Source organism: Myxine glutinosa, chromosome 11, assembly GCF_964187855.1.
Source record: "Myxine glutinosa chromosome 11, kmMyxGlut1.1, whole genome shotgun sequence".
Taxonomy (NCBI): Eukaryota; Metazoa; Chordata; class Myxini; order Myxiniformes; family Myxinidae; genus Myxine; species Myxine glutinosa.
Genome location: NC_136271.1, coordinates 44,350,273 through 44,366,400, shown reverse-complemented (window position 1 = coordinate 44,366,400; position 16,128 = coordinate 44,350,273). Strand labels below are relative to the sequence as shown.

General features: G+C 43.4%; 1 protein-coding gene across 2 annotated transcripts in view; it reads right to left on the bottom strand.

Annotated features, from left to right (window-relative positions):
- The window catches only part of LOC137436621 (thioredoxin-related transmembrane protein 1), a 36,429-nt gene that overhangs the window by 19,497 nt on the left and 804 nt on the right, over window positions 1–16,128 (bottom strand). For both annotated transcript variants that reach the window (XM_068130573.2, XM_068130574.2), the window contains exons 2-4: window positions 9,238–9,353; window positions 6,275–6,320; window positions 3,714–3,842 (exon numbers count right to left, since the gene is read on the bottom strand). In XM_068130573.2, coding sequence (XP_067986674.1) covers window positions 3,714–3,842; window positions 6,275–6,320; window positions 9,238–9,353 — 291 coding nt within the window. The remainder of the gene's footprint in view (window positions 1–3,713; window positions 3,843–6,274; window positions 6,321–9,237; window positions 9,354–16,128) is intronic.

The following is a 16,128-nucleotide window of genomic DNA, read 5'->3' as shown; positions in this document are numbered from 1 at the left end:
CGTACGTTGGGGCACTCGTAAGCCGAGGTACCACTGTATATATAATATAAATATATATAATATAAATATATATATATATAATATAAATATATATATATATATATATAATATAAATATATATATATATAATATAAATATATATATATAATATAAATATATATATATATAATATAAATATATATATATAATATATATATATAATATATATATATATATATATATATATATATATATATATATATATATATATATATGGACAGACAAACACTGTTCTAAGACGGCTTTGCCCTTCGAGATATGCCATAAAAATAGGATGTGTCTTTAGTATTCAATTTCCTATTCAAAAACAGTCAATATTACTTCAAATACCCCACATGCATAGTGCAAAGCTGGGTTAAAGAATTGGTTCACTCTGTCTATTTCTATGATCAAGGAACTGCTCTATTTCAATTGAATTATATATTTTGAACACTGTAGTACACTAATCTGCAGTTTAGCAGTACTTTGGCTCTAAATTTGGAAAATTGTACAGAATCACACCCTGATGAAATCGGAGTAAATCACATGTGCAAAGCACGGTAAAGAAATTCCTCCAGTCTGTCTGCCTGTCTAGTAGTCAAACAAAATTAAAAATCATTACAAAGAGCAAACCTATCATTTTTAGGGACGTCATAAAGGACACAAACAACAGGAAGGAAGAAATAATTTAACGTGTTAAATAAGGTGGTGTAAAAGATGCTGCATCAACAATGGTAAACTTCGGAATAATCGATTTATTTTAATTGGTTTTTTTTATACAGCCTTTAAAACGTTTATTTTTATTTCAATTGAATAATATGTGATCACTGTAGAACACAAATCGTGTTATTTTCGCTTCCAAAAACCTTCAGTTTAGCAGTACTTGGACATATTTGAACGTCATCTTGACCAATCAAATTTTGCGCACTGAGGGCGTAGTAACAGCGAGATTCAGACAAAATGGCACCGTCGAGCGATGCATCCACAGAGCTAACTCCATGCAAAAGATCTGTTCGTTTAGTGAATTTGTTCCATTTGACCCATTGGCTTCATATGATTACCATCGCACCTATTATGCAAAGTTCAAGAACAGAGCTAATATAGATCGTGCTCGGAAATACAAAGAAGAGTTGAAAAGACCTTTCCCTTTTTCTCAAGACTGCATGGAGTAAGTTGTTCTATGAACTCTCTAGTTACCACTGCCACCGAAGGTTGGGTGTGTAGCAAGGACTAATTGATTAGATTTTGGTGAAGATCCAGATCCGAATCAGGATCTGAGAACTTTTCAAGTGATTCTTCACGATTGAGAGATAAGGCCAAAAACGATATACAGTGCATTCAGAAAGTATTCAGACCCCTTCACTTTTTTCACATTTTGTTATGTTGCAGCCTTATGCTGAAATCGTTTAAATTCATTTTTTCCCTCATCAATCTGCACTCAATACCCCATAATGACAAAGAGAAAACAGGATTTTAGAAAGTTTTGCAAATTTATTAAAAAGAAAAAACTGAAATATCACATTTACACAAGTATTCAGACCCTTTGCTATGACACTTGAAATTTAGCTCAGGTGCCTCCCATTTCTCTTGATCATCTTTGAGATGTTTCTACACCTTGATTGGAGTCCACCTGTGGTAAATTCAATTGATTGGACATGATTTGGAAAGGCACACACCTGTCTACATAAGGTCTCACAGCTGACGATGCATATCAGAGAAAAAACCAAGCCATGAGGTCGAAGGAAATGCCTGCAGAGCTCAGAGACAGGATTGTGTCGAGGCACAGATCTGGGGAAGCCTACAAAAAAATTTCTGCTGCATGGAAGGTTCCCAAGAGCACAGTGGCCTCCATAACTATTAAATGGAAGAAGTTTGGAACAACCAGGACTCTTCCTAGAGCTGGCCGCCCAGCCAAACTGAGCAATCGGGGGAGAAGGGCCTGGGTAATAGAGGTGACCAAGAACCCGATGGTCACTCTGGCTGAGCTCCGGAGATCCTATGTGTAGATGGGAGAAACTTCCAGAAGGACAACCATCACTGCAACACTCCACCGATCTGGGCTATATGGCAGAGTGGCCAGACGGAAGCCAAACAGTTCAATCTTGGTTTCATCCCAATTTTGTTTGATCATCCTTGAGATGTCTCCACAACTTGATTGGAGTCCACCTGTAGCCCAATTGATTGGACATCATTTAGAAAGAAACACACCTTTCCATATAAGGTTGCACAGTTGACAGTGCACGTCAGAGCAGAAACTCCACCATGAAGTCCAAGGAACTGTCCGTAGAACTCCGAGATAGAATTGTGAGGAGGCATTGATCTGGGGAAGGGTATAAAACAATTTCTAGAGTGTTGAAAGTGCCCAACAGCACAGTGAGCTCCATCATTATGAAATGGAAGGAATATGGAATGGCCCAGACTTTTCCTATAGCAGGCTATCTGACCAAAGTGAGCAACCATGCAAGAATGACCTTGGTCAGGGAGGTGACCAATAACCCAATGACTACTCTGGCAGAACTACAGAGTTCCTTGGCTGAGATGGGAGAACCTGCCGGGAGGCCAACAGTCTCTGCAGCACTTCACAAATGTAAGCTACGTGGGAGAGTGGCCAGACGGAAGCCACTCCTGAGATAAAGGCACGTGACAGCACACTTGAAGTTTGCAAAAAGTCATGTGAAAGACAGAGCATGAGGCAAAAGAGTCTGTAGTCTGACGAGACGAAAATTTAACTCTTTGGCCTGAATTCAAAATTATATGTCTGGCGGAAACCGAGCACAACTCATCACCCTTCTAACACCATTCCTACCATGAAGCATGGTGGTGGCAGTATAAGGATGGCGGGAACAATGAATTTGCCATTTACAAATCCTTGAGGGGAACCTGCTTCAGAGTGCAAAAGACCTTAGACAGCGGTGAAGATTTACGTTCGAACAGGACAAAGACCCCAAGCGTACAGCCAAAGCAACAATGAAATGGCTTCAGAACAAGAATGTGAAAGTCCATGAGTGGCCCAGCCAAAGCCCAGACTTGAATCCCATTGAGAATCTGTGGAAAGACTTGAAGATTGCTGTTCATTGATGCTCCTTGTCCAAATTGACAGAACTTGAGCAAATCTGCAAGGAAGAAAGGATGAAACTCCCCAAATCGAGATGTGCAAAGCTGATACAGACATACCCAAGAAGACTCGAAGCTGTAATCGCTGCCACAGGCGCTTCTACGAAGTATTAACTCAGGGGGTTTAATACTTATGTAAATTAGATATTTATTTATTTTTTAAAATTATTTTCTAAAAAACGAAAATTCCACTTTGACATTAATTGGGTATTATGTGTAGATCAGTGACAAAAAAAAAAATTCAATATAATCCATTTTAAATTCAGGCTGTAACAACAAAATGTGAAAAAAGTCAAGGGGTGTGAATACTTTCTGAAGGTACTGTATGTGAGCACGTGTGCACAAATGTGTTGCAGATCCTACATGAGCCTTAAACCCTCTAAACAACAAGAAACACCACATAATGTTGACATTCCGTACAACTTTTTATGAATACAAACTGAACGAATACGCATTTGAACATTATTGCAACAGTAAATTAATTCGCAATACGATATATAAATCAGCACTTAAAATGACCTATTTAGTGGCCTTGCCCTTTAAAGACGTGTTTGTCTATTTGGTGTTTCAGAGTAACTCACGGCAGAGACGATGGAGACCGCCAATAGGACAATGGCTCCACAAGCTTCCACTTCTCACCCTCTATAAATGCCAGCAGATGATTTTCGGTGCGATGACCCTCATACAAGCGAACCTCACCATCCTTTATGCTGCACACAGGAGGACAACTTGATGGTAAAAACACACATCAGCACTTTTGTTCCAAAGATGCAATTACAATGCCTCCCATTATTTGTGCAAGGCAGAGGTTTAGCATGAGATTGATTCAGGAGGACGATGCTTTGTGAAGATGAACTGCTATGAATTCAAAGCACACAATCCAAAAGTACACATCAGGAGGAAAAATCACATGTCAAGTGGATTGGCAAGTCAAGAAAAATTGTACCAAGTTGTTTAATTCCTGCAAAGCCATAATCAATGTGGCCTCAGGCCCTATTAAAGAATGATGTTGTATTGAGGCAATGTGCCTCTTTGACCACGTATTCCCCTGTGTCATTGTCTAAAAGTTGAAAGTAATCCACAGCAAGGTTTAGTCAGACCTCGAATGATGATGCAACGAAAAGGGCTTGAATAACTTACTTAGCACGTGTTAACCAATCAACACCCAGTTCCTATTTTGTCAACAAGACGGCAGACAGTGGAGATGAGGATATTCTGTTGGCTTTGTTGTACAGAAGGCATAGGAAGAGAAAAGAGGGATGACAAATATAGTGCGTACAATTTTACATGTAGATAGGAGATTCTCTTCCTCCATCATGGACCCAAAATGCAAGTTAGGCCGAAACAGCAAGTAAACACGGCTACCGATTGGCTAGCAGCCTTCGTCGTATTTGAGCAGGAAAAAAATTAATAACACTATTAATGATGATCACAACAATCGCTCTTGCATCATTATTATTAGAGTTATCATTATCATCATCATCATCATTCCAGGTGGGACCAAGACTTAAAACAGGATGGAGGTCAACAGAATGGGAGGCAGTTTACATATAGGCTACGGAAGGAAACATATTGCTACCAAGATACATTTTGGTAACAAAAAACACGATTTGGATGTGTGGCTTTGGTGATTAGCATTAGTACTTTAGACTCCTGCGTCACAATGTTTGTGGTGAGGGCCACACTGTGGGAGTGAATCGAAGGTGTTAATGGCAAGGTGAGAATATTTCAGTATGCATTAATAAAACTTGTGAGAGCATTAACTTGTATGCATAACCAGGTGTGTATCAGGAAGGATTCAGGAAAAAAAAAAAAGTATGTAGACACCTGAACATCACACATCTCATTCCAAAATCATGGGCATTAATATGGAGTTGGTCCCCCCTTTGCTGCTATAACAGCCTCCACTCTTCTGGGAAGGCTTTCCATGAGATGTTGGAACATTGCTGCAGGGATTTGCATTCATTCAGCCACAAGAGCATTAGTGAGGTCGGGCACTGATATCGGGCGATGAGGCCTGGCTCGCAGTCGGCGTTCCAATTCATCCCAAAGGTGTTCGATGGGGTTGAGGTCAGGGCTCTGTGCAGGTCAGTCAAGTTCTTCCACACTGATCTCGACAAACCATTTCTGTATGGACTTCGTCTGTCCACTTTGTGCATGGGGGCATGGTCATGCTGAAATAGGAAAGGGCCTTCCCCAAACTGTTGCCACAAAGTTGGAAGCACACAATCGTCTAGAATGTCATTGTATGCTGTAGCATTAAGATTTCCCTAAACTGGAACTAAGGGGCCCAGCCCTAACCATGAAAAACAGCCTCAGACCATTATTCCTCCTCCACCAAACTTTACAGTTTGCACTATGTAATCGGGCAGGTAGCGTTCTCCTGGCATCCGCCAAACCCAGATTCATCCATCGAACTACCAGATGGTGAAGCGTGATTCATCACTACAGAGAACGCGTTTCCACTGCTCCAGAGTTCAATGGCAGCGAGCTTTACACCACTTCAGCCGACGCTAAATATTGCGCATGGTGATCTTAGGCTCGTGTGCGGCTGCTCAGCCATGGAAACCCATTTCATGAAGCTCCCGACGAACAGTTGTTGTGCTGACGTTGCTTCCAGAACCAGTTTGGAACTCGGTAGTGAGTGTTGCAACCGAGGACAGACGATTTTTATGCACTACGTGCTTCAGCACTCGCAGTCCCTTCTGTGAGCTTGTGTGGCCTACCACTTCGCGGCTGAGCTGTTGTTGCTCCTAGACGTTTCTACTTCACAATAATAACACTTATAGTTGACTGGGGCAGCTCTAGCAGGGCAGAAATTTGATGAACTGAGTTGTTGGAAAGGTGGCATCCTATGACGGTGCCACATTGAAAGTCACTGAGCTCTTCAGTACGGCCCATTCTACTGCCAATGTTTGTCTATGGAGATTGCATGGCTGTGTGCTTGATTGTATATACCTGTCAGCAATGGGTGTGGCTGAAATAACCAAATCCACTAATTAAAAGGGGTGTCCGCATACTTTTGGTCATGTGGTGTATATATACACACACACACAAAGAAACAGTTTGACTTCTCCAATTTGCCAATGAAAAAGCAGCACTCAGGCTGCATTCAGCTGGAAACATGGCCTTGCCGACTCACTGATATATTGTGGGTAGAGAAGAAATGAGGAAACGTCCCCCAAGGCCTGCAAAACAGAAAAAATTATCAAAGTCATATGCTTCCTCATTTAACTTTGTTATTATCCACACGTTTAAAAAACAGGGGGATATTGTGATCAGCTCCATCCATCCATCCATCCATCCGTCCATCCATCCAGCTATCTCCTCCTAAACGGTAGTGCAGAAATTCACCAAACTTGGTAGTTATGATCCCCACATAGAAAAAATGTGCGAGAGCAGTAGCATTTTTGGCCGAGCCCCATGGGGAGGGGTCAAAAGGTGAAATACCAAAAAATGCAATTTTGGGCACATTTTAAAACAATTTTTAAGTAATGAAACTTTGTATATGCGATCAACATTGAGGGACGCACAAAATAAGTAACGATTTCTTGGATTTGACCTCTCATTTCATGCCCCAGATGATGAGGACCTGGGATCACAGGGGTCAAAACAGACTTTCTTGAACACAAAATTTGATATTGGGTCATTTCTGGTGCAACTTTTTCCCATCTTTCAACTTTGCTTTAGGTGGGAAGCATGGGGATTTGCGAAGGCGCACCATCAACTTCGCTCTGGTCCCCTTTATAAACCTATGCTGTACCTCTCATTCCCATCAATTTTCAAATTTTCCTTCGAGGCTTTTTTAAAATAACCAACAAAAAAATGCTTTACTATAGGTACTGGAACAGGAGCTGTTAGGTTGGCCTAGTGGTACGCACACTCGTCTCTGAGTACTCTAGCCTGGGTTTGAATCCCAGCACAACTCCAGGGTGATTACCTTAAATGAGGTGCTGAAAGTGTCCACCACCATGGTCCAGGTACAAATTCATTTTTCGCAGCATTCTCTCGAACACAGAGTGGAGCATTTCTTGGGGAATACTGCTGATTTTGCTTGGGGTTCAAGTCCGGAATATTCCTTGGGGAATATTGCTAAGTGTCACTTATTATTGCTTTAAATTCGCCAAGAGTGCGTGGATTTGTAGCGTACACTGTATCCTTCAAACATCCCTACAAAAAGAAATCTGGCGACGTAAGATCTGGGGATCGAGGTGGCCATAATGACTTGGACACTACACGAGTCATTAAAGAGTAGCCCAAGTTCATGCCTAAAAGAAGAGTTCATGTTGTATTGCGACTGGCTTGGGATTCTAGGAACCTGGGTTCGAATCCCGGTCGATCGCTGAATTAACGCCAGGGGGTTTGACTCAGCCTGTCATCCTTCTGAGGTGGGCAAATTGAGTACCAGCTCACTGGTAATTCCCTGTGTGTCGCAAGAGGCGACTAACAGGGTTGGTGGCAGGAAGGGCATCCGGCCATAAAACATCACTTCAAAAAGGGGACCATGGTGCCCGAAAAAGGCCAACCCCTGCTCTGTGGGGAAAAATGGCCTCTGAAGGTGGTTCTATTCTTCTTCTTCTATGTTGTATTGCGAAGTGTGACTCGTGTCACCATCTTGCTGAAACCATCCATCCTTGGTTGATTTTGGCTTCTGCAAGGTGCCCAATAAGCTCATGGATTATGTTGATGTAATGTTCTGAGTTTACTGCTTCTGAGAAGAAAATTGGGCCAATAATTATTTGCCGACTTACAGAACACGAAACACCAATTTTCGTGGAATGCAACGTCCTTCCATGCATTGCATAAGGTTGTTCCTTAGCCCTAAACGAGTGTTTTGTGAATTTACATGCCAAAGAAGATGAAACCATGCTTCGTCTGTTAAAAAAAAACACAACATTTTGTGATTAATGTTAGCTCTTACACGAGCCTCGATCTTGTATACAAAAACAAAAAAACAAACAAAAAAAACATCCAAAACATTGTCTTGTTCCCTTACCATCCTCTGGATCCACTCAATGTAGGCCACACGTTTCTCTCTATCTGGATCCAGTAACTGATGCACTGCATGAATTTTGTTGGGATAAAGTTTGAGTGTCTTCCTCACACTGGAATATGAACAGTGAGCTTGTTGTGTTGAACATCTCAGAGATTTATTCAGGCTTGCTTCCATTCTTTCCACTTTCTCTGGTGGAACAACACTTGGCTGGTGCATGTGCTTTTTAACTTTCACGCACCTGTTTCTCTGAACTGTTTCACCAGTTTCTGAACTGTTTTCACATATGCTCACATAAGCATCAACTACCCCTTAATTTATCATACAATCAATGTCAATCTCCATGGACAGGTGAGTGATGCAATATTATTTCGGGACAGACCGAAATATGTAAACACTCAAATGAAACACATACAGAGACCAGGATGAACAGTTTGTTTTGTAACCCACTGATAGGCCGGATATGCATCCGGACTGAACAAAATCTAATCAGCTTATTCTTGTCAACTACCCAACTTGTCCAACAAGTTTCGTCCGAATCCGTCCACAACTTTGAGATATCGTGCTATATATCGTTTTTGGCCCCATCTCTCAATGGTGAAGAATCACTTTAAAAAAAACTCTGATATCCGGATCCGAAACCGGAATGTCACCAAAATCTAATCAATTTGTCCTTGTCACGCACCCAACCTAGTCACTAAATTTCGTCCAAATCCGTCCACAACCTTTCGAGATATCCTTTTCACAGACAGACAGACAGTAGTGAAAACATAACCTCCATCCACATTCGGTGGCGAAGGCAACAAAAGGATAATACGTACCCCAAAAGGTTGAAATCCTCCCACTCCCTTAGTTCGACCCCATTACAAACAGCATACATGTCTATTCCCTCCCATCCCTTTAATCTCACTTCTCCCAACCTCATTTCCCATTCCTCTATCTGTTCATTATCCTCCTTTTCTCAAGTTAGCCCACATCTTCCCCTCCTACGCAACCCCTTGAGCCCATACAAATATAACGAGTTATTTTGAACCAATGAACATATCAACACAATATGAGGGCTCCGTGGATCACAGTATCAAGGGCCATTTTAAAATACAGTTTTGACTTACCAGCCTCCACAGTGATGTCAACTTTAGCCACGTGAATGCCCAAGTCTTCACTCCAGGTACTCAACGCCTGCCAATCACGCTGTAGACGCTGGCATGCCGGGCACCAGGGGGCGTAGCTGCAAAGTGGTAATAGTTCCATTCTCAGCTCTGTTTACACTCACAAAACCAAGCCAGACAAATGCTGTGCGCTCAACACAACCACATTGGGAATATGGACGTGTGCCCAGTAAGCCACCCCTGTAGGATAGGGGCAAGGTTATAGCTGTTGTAGGGTTTGCTTCCACAATTAGTGCACCCAATTTTTAATGGTACCCCAGAGTTTACTTGACCTATAGGAGGACTAAACCACCATTCAGGTTGTTTTTTTCTTCCTTCACACCCAATTTTCAAACTATCAATTTCCAAGCTGTATGTCGGAGCTGGCTGGGACTTTCGGAATAAAATTTTGCATCAATATGAATAAAAAGTAAGCGGGACTGGCATTTCTTTTTTTTAATCTTGACGTAATTTTAAGATCATGACCTAATTATAGACCTTTTTCACCATAACGCAACTAAGGTTTGTTCAGATCGAAATTGCCCTCGCTACATAGCCTAGAGAAAGCTGCATTTACGTTTATTTTACATCATACCCTTCCAAATTAAAGGTTAAGGTCAAATGGCGGTCTGAAACCCCCCCCCCCCCCCCCCCCCGCGTTTGTCATCGTTCAATTTTGCCAATGCAGAATCTCAAAGACCGCTTGGCCTTCCAATATGTTCTTGCATCATAATAGTGTACCTGCACTGAAGTTGCACATCTGATATTTGTTTCGTGTCCTTCACCTCCTTTTTGTCCTTCACCTCAGACATAGAGCCTTACAGATCTTTCAAAGACATTGTTATATTTACAGTGACATCCCAAACCAGTTTTCTGCTTGCTCGGCTGCCGAGTTTGGATGGGTGACCTGATTTGGGTAGAGTCTAGGTGGCATGATACATCTTCCACTTCTTAATGATGGATTTCACCGTACTCAAAGGGATAATGAGTGACTTTGAAATCTTCTTATAACCCTCTTTCCAACAATACTTCTCCACCACTTTATGTCTGACTTCTTTGGAAAGCTCTTTGGTTTTCATGTTTGCACATTGTTGGTTGACCAAGTGTGTTGCACCTTAAAACTCCTTAGCTAAGTGGGGGAGCTTAAATTTTAAGTTAAACCACTGATTACATACAGGTGAAACATATTACACCTATTTTGTAACCTTTCAAACAAATAATTTGCTCCTGAAGTGATTTAGGGTTAATTAGGCAAAGACTTTGAATCATTATGCAACTGAGAATCATCTGATTTTCTCTGTTAAACTCACTTATTCACATTTTATCTGCATTTTTTAGCTTTATCACTTTGGTGTAGTTTAATAAGACGATATTGTTACGGTACGCGGTTAAGGATGGTATGTTTGCCGAGCGGAGGCTCCGCGACCGAACAGTTGTTCCCCGACTAAACCCGATTCACCCAAACGTTGGCCGTATCGCGCCACAGATATTCAATGGGGAAAAGACTAAGACGACGAATGCAAAGAGGAAGAAGAAGAAGACGTACAGAAGAGTAACGGGGTTTATTATTATTTACACACACATAAGCAAAAAGAGCAGTCACGGGTATTTACAGCGGACATGAAAAAGCAGGTAACACAGTGCAAATTACTAGCTTATACTGACTTAGTTTACTACCCAGGACAGCACGAACAGAACAAACTCACGTACGCAAATGGATGGAAGGGTAGGAATCGTTTGGAGGGATGAGCAGGTGGGATCACAGGGCACAGCGAGCAGGTCCACTCCGGGTGGGAAGCGAGGAGCCGGCAGCTCCTTGTATTCGGCTTTACAGCGCACGCCGGCAGGGTCACTCGGCGGGTTGAAACGGGGCTGGTTGAAGCGGCTCTTTGTCAAAGGCTTTTCGTATCTCTCACGCAACTCCGGTGCAACTCTGAACTCTCTCCCGGTGGACTGCCAACCCTCTTACGCACCTGGACTCCTCTGCCGTATCTCTGGTCTCCCTTGTCCCAGCGATCGTCGCACCCTTCTCTCATACCTTCAGCGCGGGTCTGACACGCAGCCCTCGGTTTCGGTACCGCCCTCCTCCCCCCCCCCCCCCCCCCGTGCTCTGTTTCGTGACCTTGTATGGTAATCCCACGGGCTTGTCTCCTTATTTGGGCATGGCGCCGACGGCACGCCCCTCGTGGCGAGCCACGGGCTTGTTTCCTTATTTGGGCATGGGGCTGAACAGCCCCGCCCTTCGTGGCGCGCCCTGGGCTTGCCTCTCCCGGGCGACCCCGCCCCTCCTGTTCAAACAGAGCATGGAGCACATATTCACTATAGCAGCGAAATGAGAGGGCGTGCACCCCACGCTTGTGAACTGCTTTACCCGCAGATGGAGAGTTTGGCTGGGAAATGGAGGTATTGAAGGGGAGCTATTCTTAATTGATTCGGTGCAATGGAGTATTATTTTAATGGAAGACAAGGCCTTACCCTAAAACACATAATAAGATATAAGCTACTGAACAAGGGTTTTATCGTGTCCTTCAATGTGGTGTTTCATGGAATTAACTACCGAGACGCCCTTTTTACCTTTACACAACTCTGGAGGCAGGAGGGGCCATATTCAACAATGTTCATCACCATTTCCAATATAATACAACACAATCAAAAAAATGCAATCCTCATATCCGCAACAATATATTACGTTTGATTTGAAAGAATCGTGAAATAGGCTCAGGTGGCATCAAAATGTGAAAACTTTGGAGGGGAGTGGGTGGGAATACTTTGGCAGACCACTGTATGTTGTGGTTATATAACTCGGACAATTCTAAATGCATTGGCCCATAGATTAACACCCGAGGCCTGAAGCCTGAGGTGTCACCTTCACAAGGTCCATCACACCTATTGGCTCCAACGTTTCGATAGTTGATGAAACCATTTAACATTCGCTTTGGTTGTTTTCCACTGAACAGAAAACTTGTAGGGGGGGGCATGGCGATTGTGAATATGACACTTGGGAAGATGTCTTAGGCTTACCAAAATGGCGGACATACAATTTTTTCCCCCAGGTTACAATTGTGTGTGGCATCAGGCCAGATGCCCAACCAATTCCAATGGGTATAGAGTGGACATACATACACATATTTGCTCCATTATATATTGTTGCGGTTTTGAGTTTGTACAGTCAGTATAATAAAGATTAAAATTTCCCCCTCATAGTTAGTCACACAAGCAACATGTAGCCTCGCGATAGTATCGTTATCTCTTTGTATTTGTGAGCTTAGTCCTTTTCCTATGTTAGTTCTGCGTTGAGTAGAGTCAGGAGAATAGGCCCTACTTCTACCGACTTCCCAGCTTCCCTAGCCTCACGCCCCTTTGCGCTGACTTTGGTTCATTTTGGGCGAATTAACACGAGGCAGGCCTAGGAGGGTCGGGGCGGAGCCGAATGAGGGGCGGCAGAAGCGCTGACGGCAAGCACGAGCCGCCAATCAGGGCTCAGAGGTGGTGGCGGCGGCGTTGCATCACAGGGAGTGGTAAGAAGGTTCGAGAGGGTTCCAGAAGGTTCGGGGGCGTACCCATATAACCCATTGCACAAAGCCCCCGAGAGGACTGATGAGCAAAGGACTAGGGGACTTGAGGGCTCGCTGATGAACGGAGAACTCGCGCACACTGACCAACCCGGAGGAATCGTTGAAGAGGAGTTGTGAGCGTCAGAGAACTGTGAGATACGCGGGTGAAGAGAGACGCGCATGAACCGGAATACGCGCTATTATAAAGTGACGCTCGGTTGAGTTGGAGGCCGATCCATATACAGTGCATTAAGTCGCGCGAGTGATAACGGCTGTGTAATCGCAAGCCGCGCTGAGAGTCCCGCATTTGCCGTTCCACCTCATCGGCTGCCTTTGTTCGGGAGACGCGCTACGAGGTTGCTTCCATCGCCTGCTGCCATCTTCGCGGGACGTGCTGGGACCGTGGAGGGCCGGACGGGGCCGTTCCTGGACAACCACGTCGACGCGTCTGGCTGGGACATCAATCCATCTGCAATTCCCTGTGTGAGTGTGATGGGCCCGAGTCCGGGGGATAAGATAAGACTGATTAAGTGCTGCCCTGTGTCTCTGCATCCCGATCATTGTAAATACGTGTGGGAATAATTAAACCTGTGTTCTTCCTTTTTTCCATTCGATCGTTCCTGTGGTTTCCTCATTGGCTAAGTGTGGTACGAATAAAACCGCTCGAATCGGGTTCCACTACCTAAACTGCACGGACCACGTGGTACTCAATCCGCTCGGCGTACCCAAAACACACATGGCTCGTGCGAGGCTTGCTTCCTCGCTTCCGTGGCGGCGCAGGGAATTAGGTACGAGCGAGAGTTGGTCCCGAAACCCTACTTTGCTTTTGCCCGGAAGGGACGTTTCAAGTCTCGGTTCCGTCAAGCTCAGAAAGAACAAGGGGATTAATCCCCCCTTGGTAAGGGGAAGAAGGGTGGCGGAGAACCGTAACAATATATAAATTGTCGGAAAAGGCTTGCAACCACAATCTAAACGTTACACCGCTTTTAAACAGTCAGTTGTATTGAATTATTTTGATGAGGTGAATCAGCCATCCATTCTTTATGCAAGTTGGATACCAAGTTCAGGAAATAATGGTTAAACCATCTCACAACACAATGGATTCAGGTGAGCTTGGAATGATGACTGCCGTAGTGCAGCGAAACATTCCCTAGCAGACATAATGTAACTAGAGCTTCCAGGGAAGCAGAACTCAACTGAACTGACTGGCCAACTTTAAAGTAGGTCAGTTGTCTGTACTAGATTTGACTTAAAAGAAAAGCCAACAACCTTACGTAATAATTTTAAGGTCCTTGTATCCTTGTGTGGTAAGAGTCTCACACACCAAGTTTGATCAAAATCCATAAATATTTGTGGACGTTAAAGTCTTAGCGTCGTTTCAGAGCTGAAAACAATATGGCGGCCATTTTGTGACGGATCGGGTTGGAATGCAATAGCAACCTACCTTGTGTGGTAACGGTTAAACATTCTAAGTTTGATCAATATCTGTTAATATTTGTCGACGCTAGAGTGTTAACGTCGTTTTCATGAGCAAAAAAAATATGGTTGCCTAAGTCCGCCAATTTTCAACGGATCTGGCTGAAATGTAATACCAACCTGGTCCTTGGGGTAAGGATGCTGCACGTCAAGTTTGATCAGAATCGGTTGATATTTGTGGACGCTGGAGTGTTAACGTCGAAAAGTTAACGGACGACAGACGACAGACGACGACGGACGCCGGAGGGTTCAGTATGTGATGAACTCAACTGGACGGGTAGTCCAGTTGAGTTAACAATGCACAGCCTCGCCAAGGCATATAGATTGCAGTAGATCTGAGAAGTAACAATCTATATTAAAGTAGATCTGCATGCAATTAATTCAATGACTAGCATACAGATCGATTATGATGGACTCTCCCAACCCTTCGGGAATGGGCAAGGCTAATAATGACAAAGAAAGCGAAATCCAAAACTTGAGGCTGTTGAAATTGAGTTGAAGATGTTGGTTGGTTTGGAATTAGGGTGGTTGTTCGCCCTTCGTATCGGAAGAAGGAAATTCACATGAAACATCCGAACTACCTGGTCAATTTATTTATAGTGTGAAAACTGAGACAGCAAGTAGTGTAACTTGGTGTTTGGGAATCTTCAGGAAGGCTAGACCACTTGCTACTGCAGTCTACGCAGGAATGCATAATTTGTTCAGGGTGCCGACAATAACTCGCTAACTCTTCACGAAGGGCACCGTGCCATATTTAACGTCCACCAACTAATGCTAGCAGATGGGACACCCGGCTTAGCGTCCGAGGGGAGGTGCAAACATTGCTGCATCGTCCTGCCTGCGAAAAAGCAGAATAGCAGTTTACAACTGTGTCAGGATTCAAACCAGTCTAGACAGCCGAGAGGCGAGTATGTGTACCTCCAGGCGGCTATAGGTTATGTGTGTGTTAGGCCCACACCCATCTGCAGAGGGCACATAACTAATGCAAAAAGTACAAAAAAAAGTTCAAAAAGTCCCTTTGCATGAATAACAATTTTCTCAAACCCCATTTTTGTGTTATAATTTGCAGGTAGGGCTTCAATATGACAGACACCGGTGAATTTACCGGCCTTCTCCCTCACCTGAAGCTTCACGGATATAAAGACTTTCTCAACGAGGAGTGTTCTTGACACAAAGCGTTCTGGTCGTCCAGTATCACGTTGGGATCATGTGGACATTGATCTGGTTAAATTAAATATTTACCTCCGCCACCAAAGGTGGATGGAGGTTATGTTTTCACCCCTGTCTGCTTGTTTGTTTGGGAACAAAATATCTCAAAAAGTTGTGGACGGATTCGGACGAAATTTGGTAGAGAAGAGATGTAGCGTATGTCACAAGGACTAAATGATTACATTTTGGTGAAGATCCGGATTCGGCTACTAGAATTTTAAAAAGTGATTCTTCGCCATTGGGAGATAGGGCAAAAACTATGCATTGCGGGATATCTCAAAAAGTTATGGATGGATTTGGACGAAACTTGTTGGACAGCTTGTGTGTGTGTGTGAAACACGTTAGAATCGATTAGACTTTGGTGAATATCTGAATATGGATTCGGATATGAGAATTATTTAATTTTTAAGTGATTCTTCACCATTGGGGGATAGGGCTAAACACGATACATAGCAGGATATCTCAAAAAGTTATGGATGGATTTGGACGAAACTTGTTGGTTAGGTTGTGTGTGTGACAAGGAAGAATCGATTCAATTTTGGTGAATATCCGGATCCGGATCCAACTAGTAGAATTTGTAAAGTGATTCTTCACCATTGAGTGATATGGCCAACCA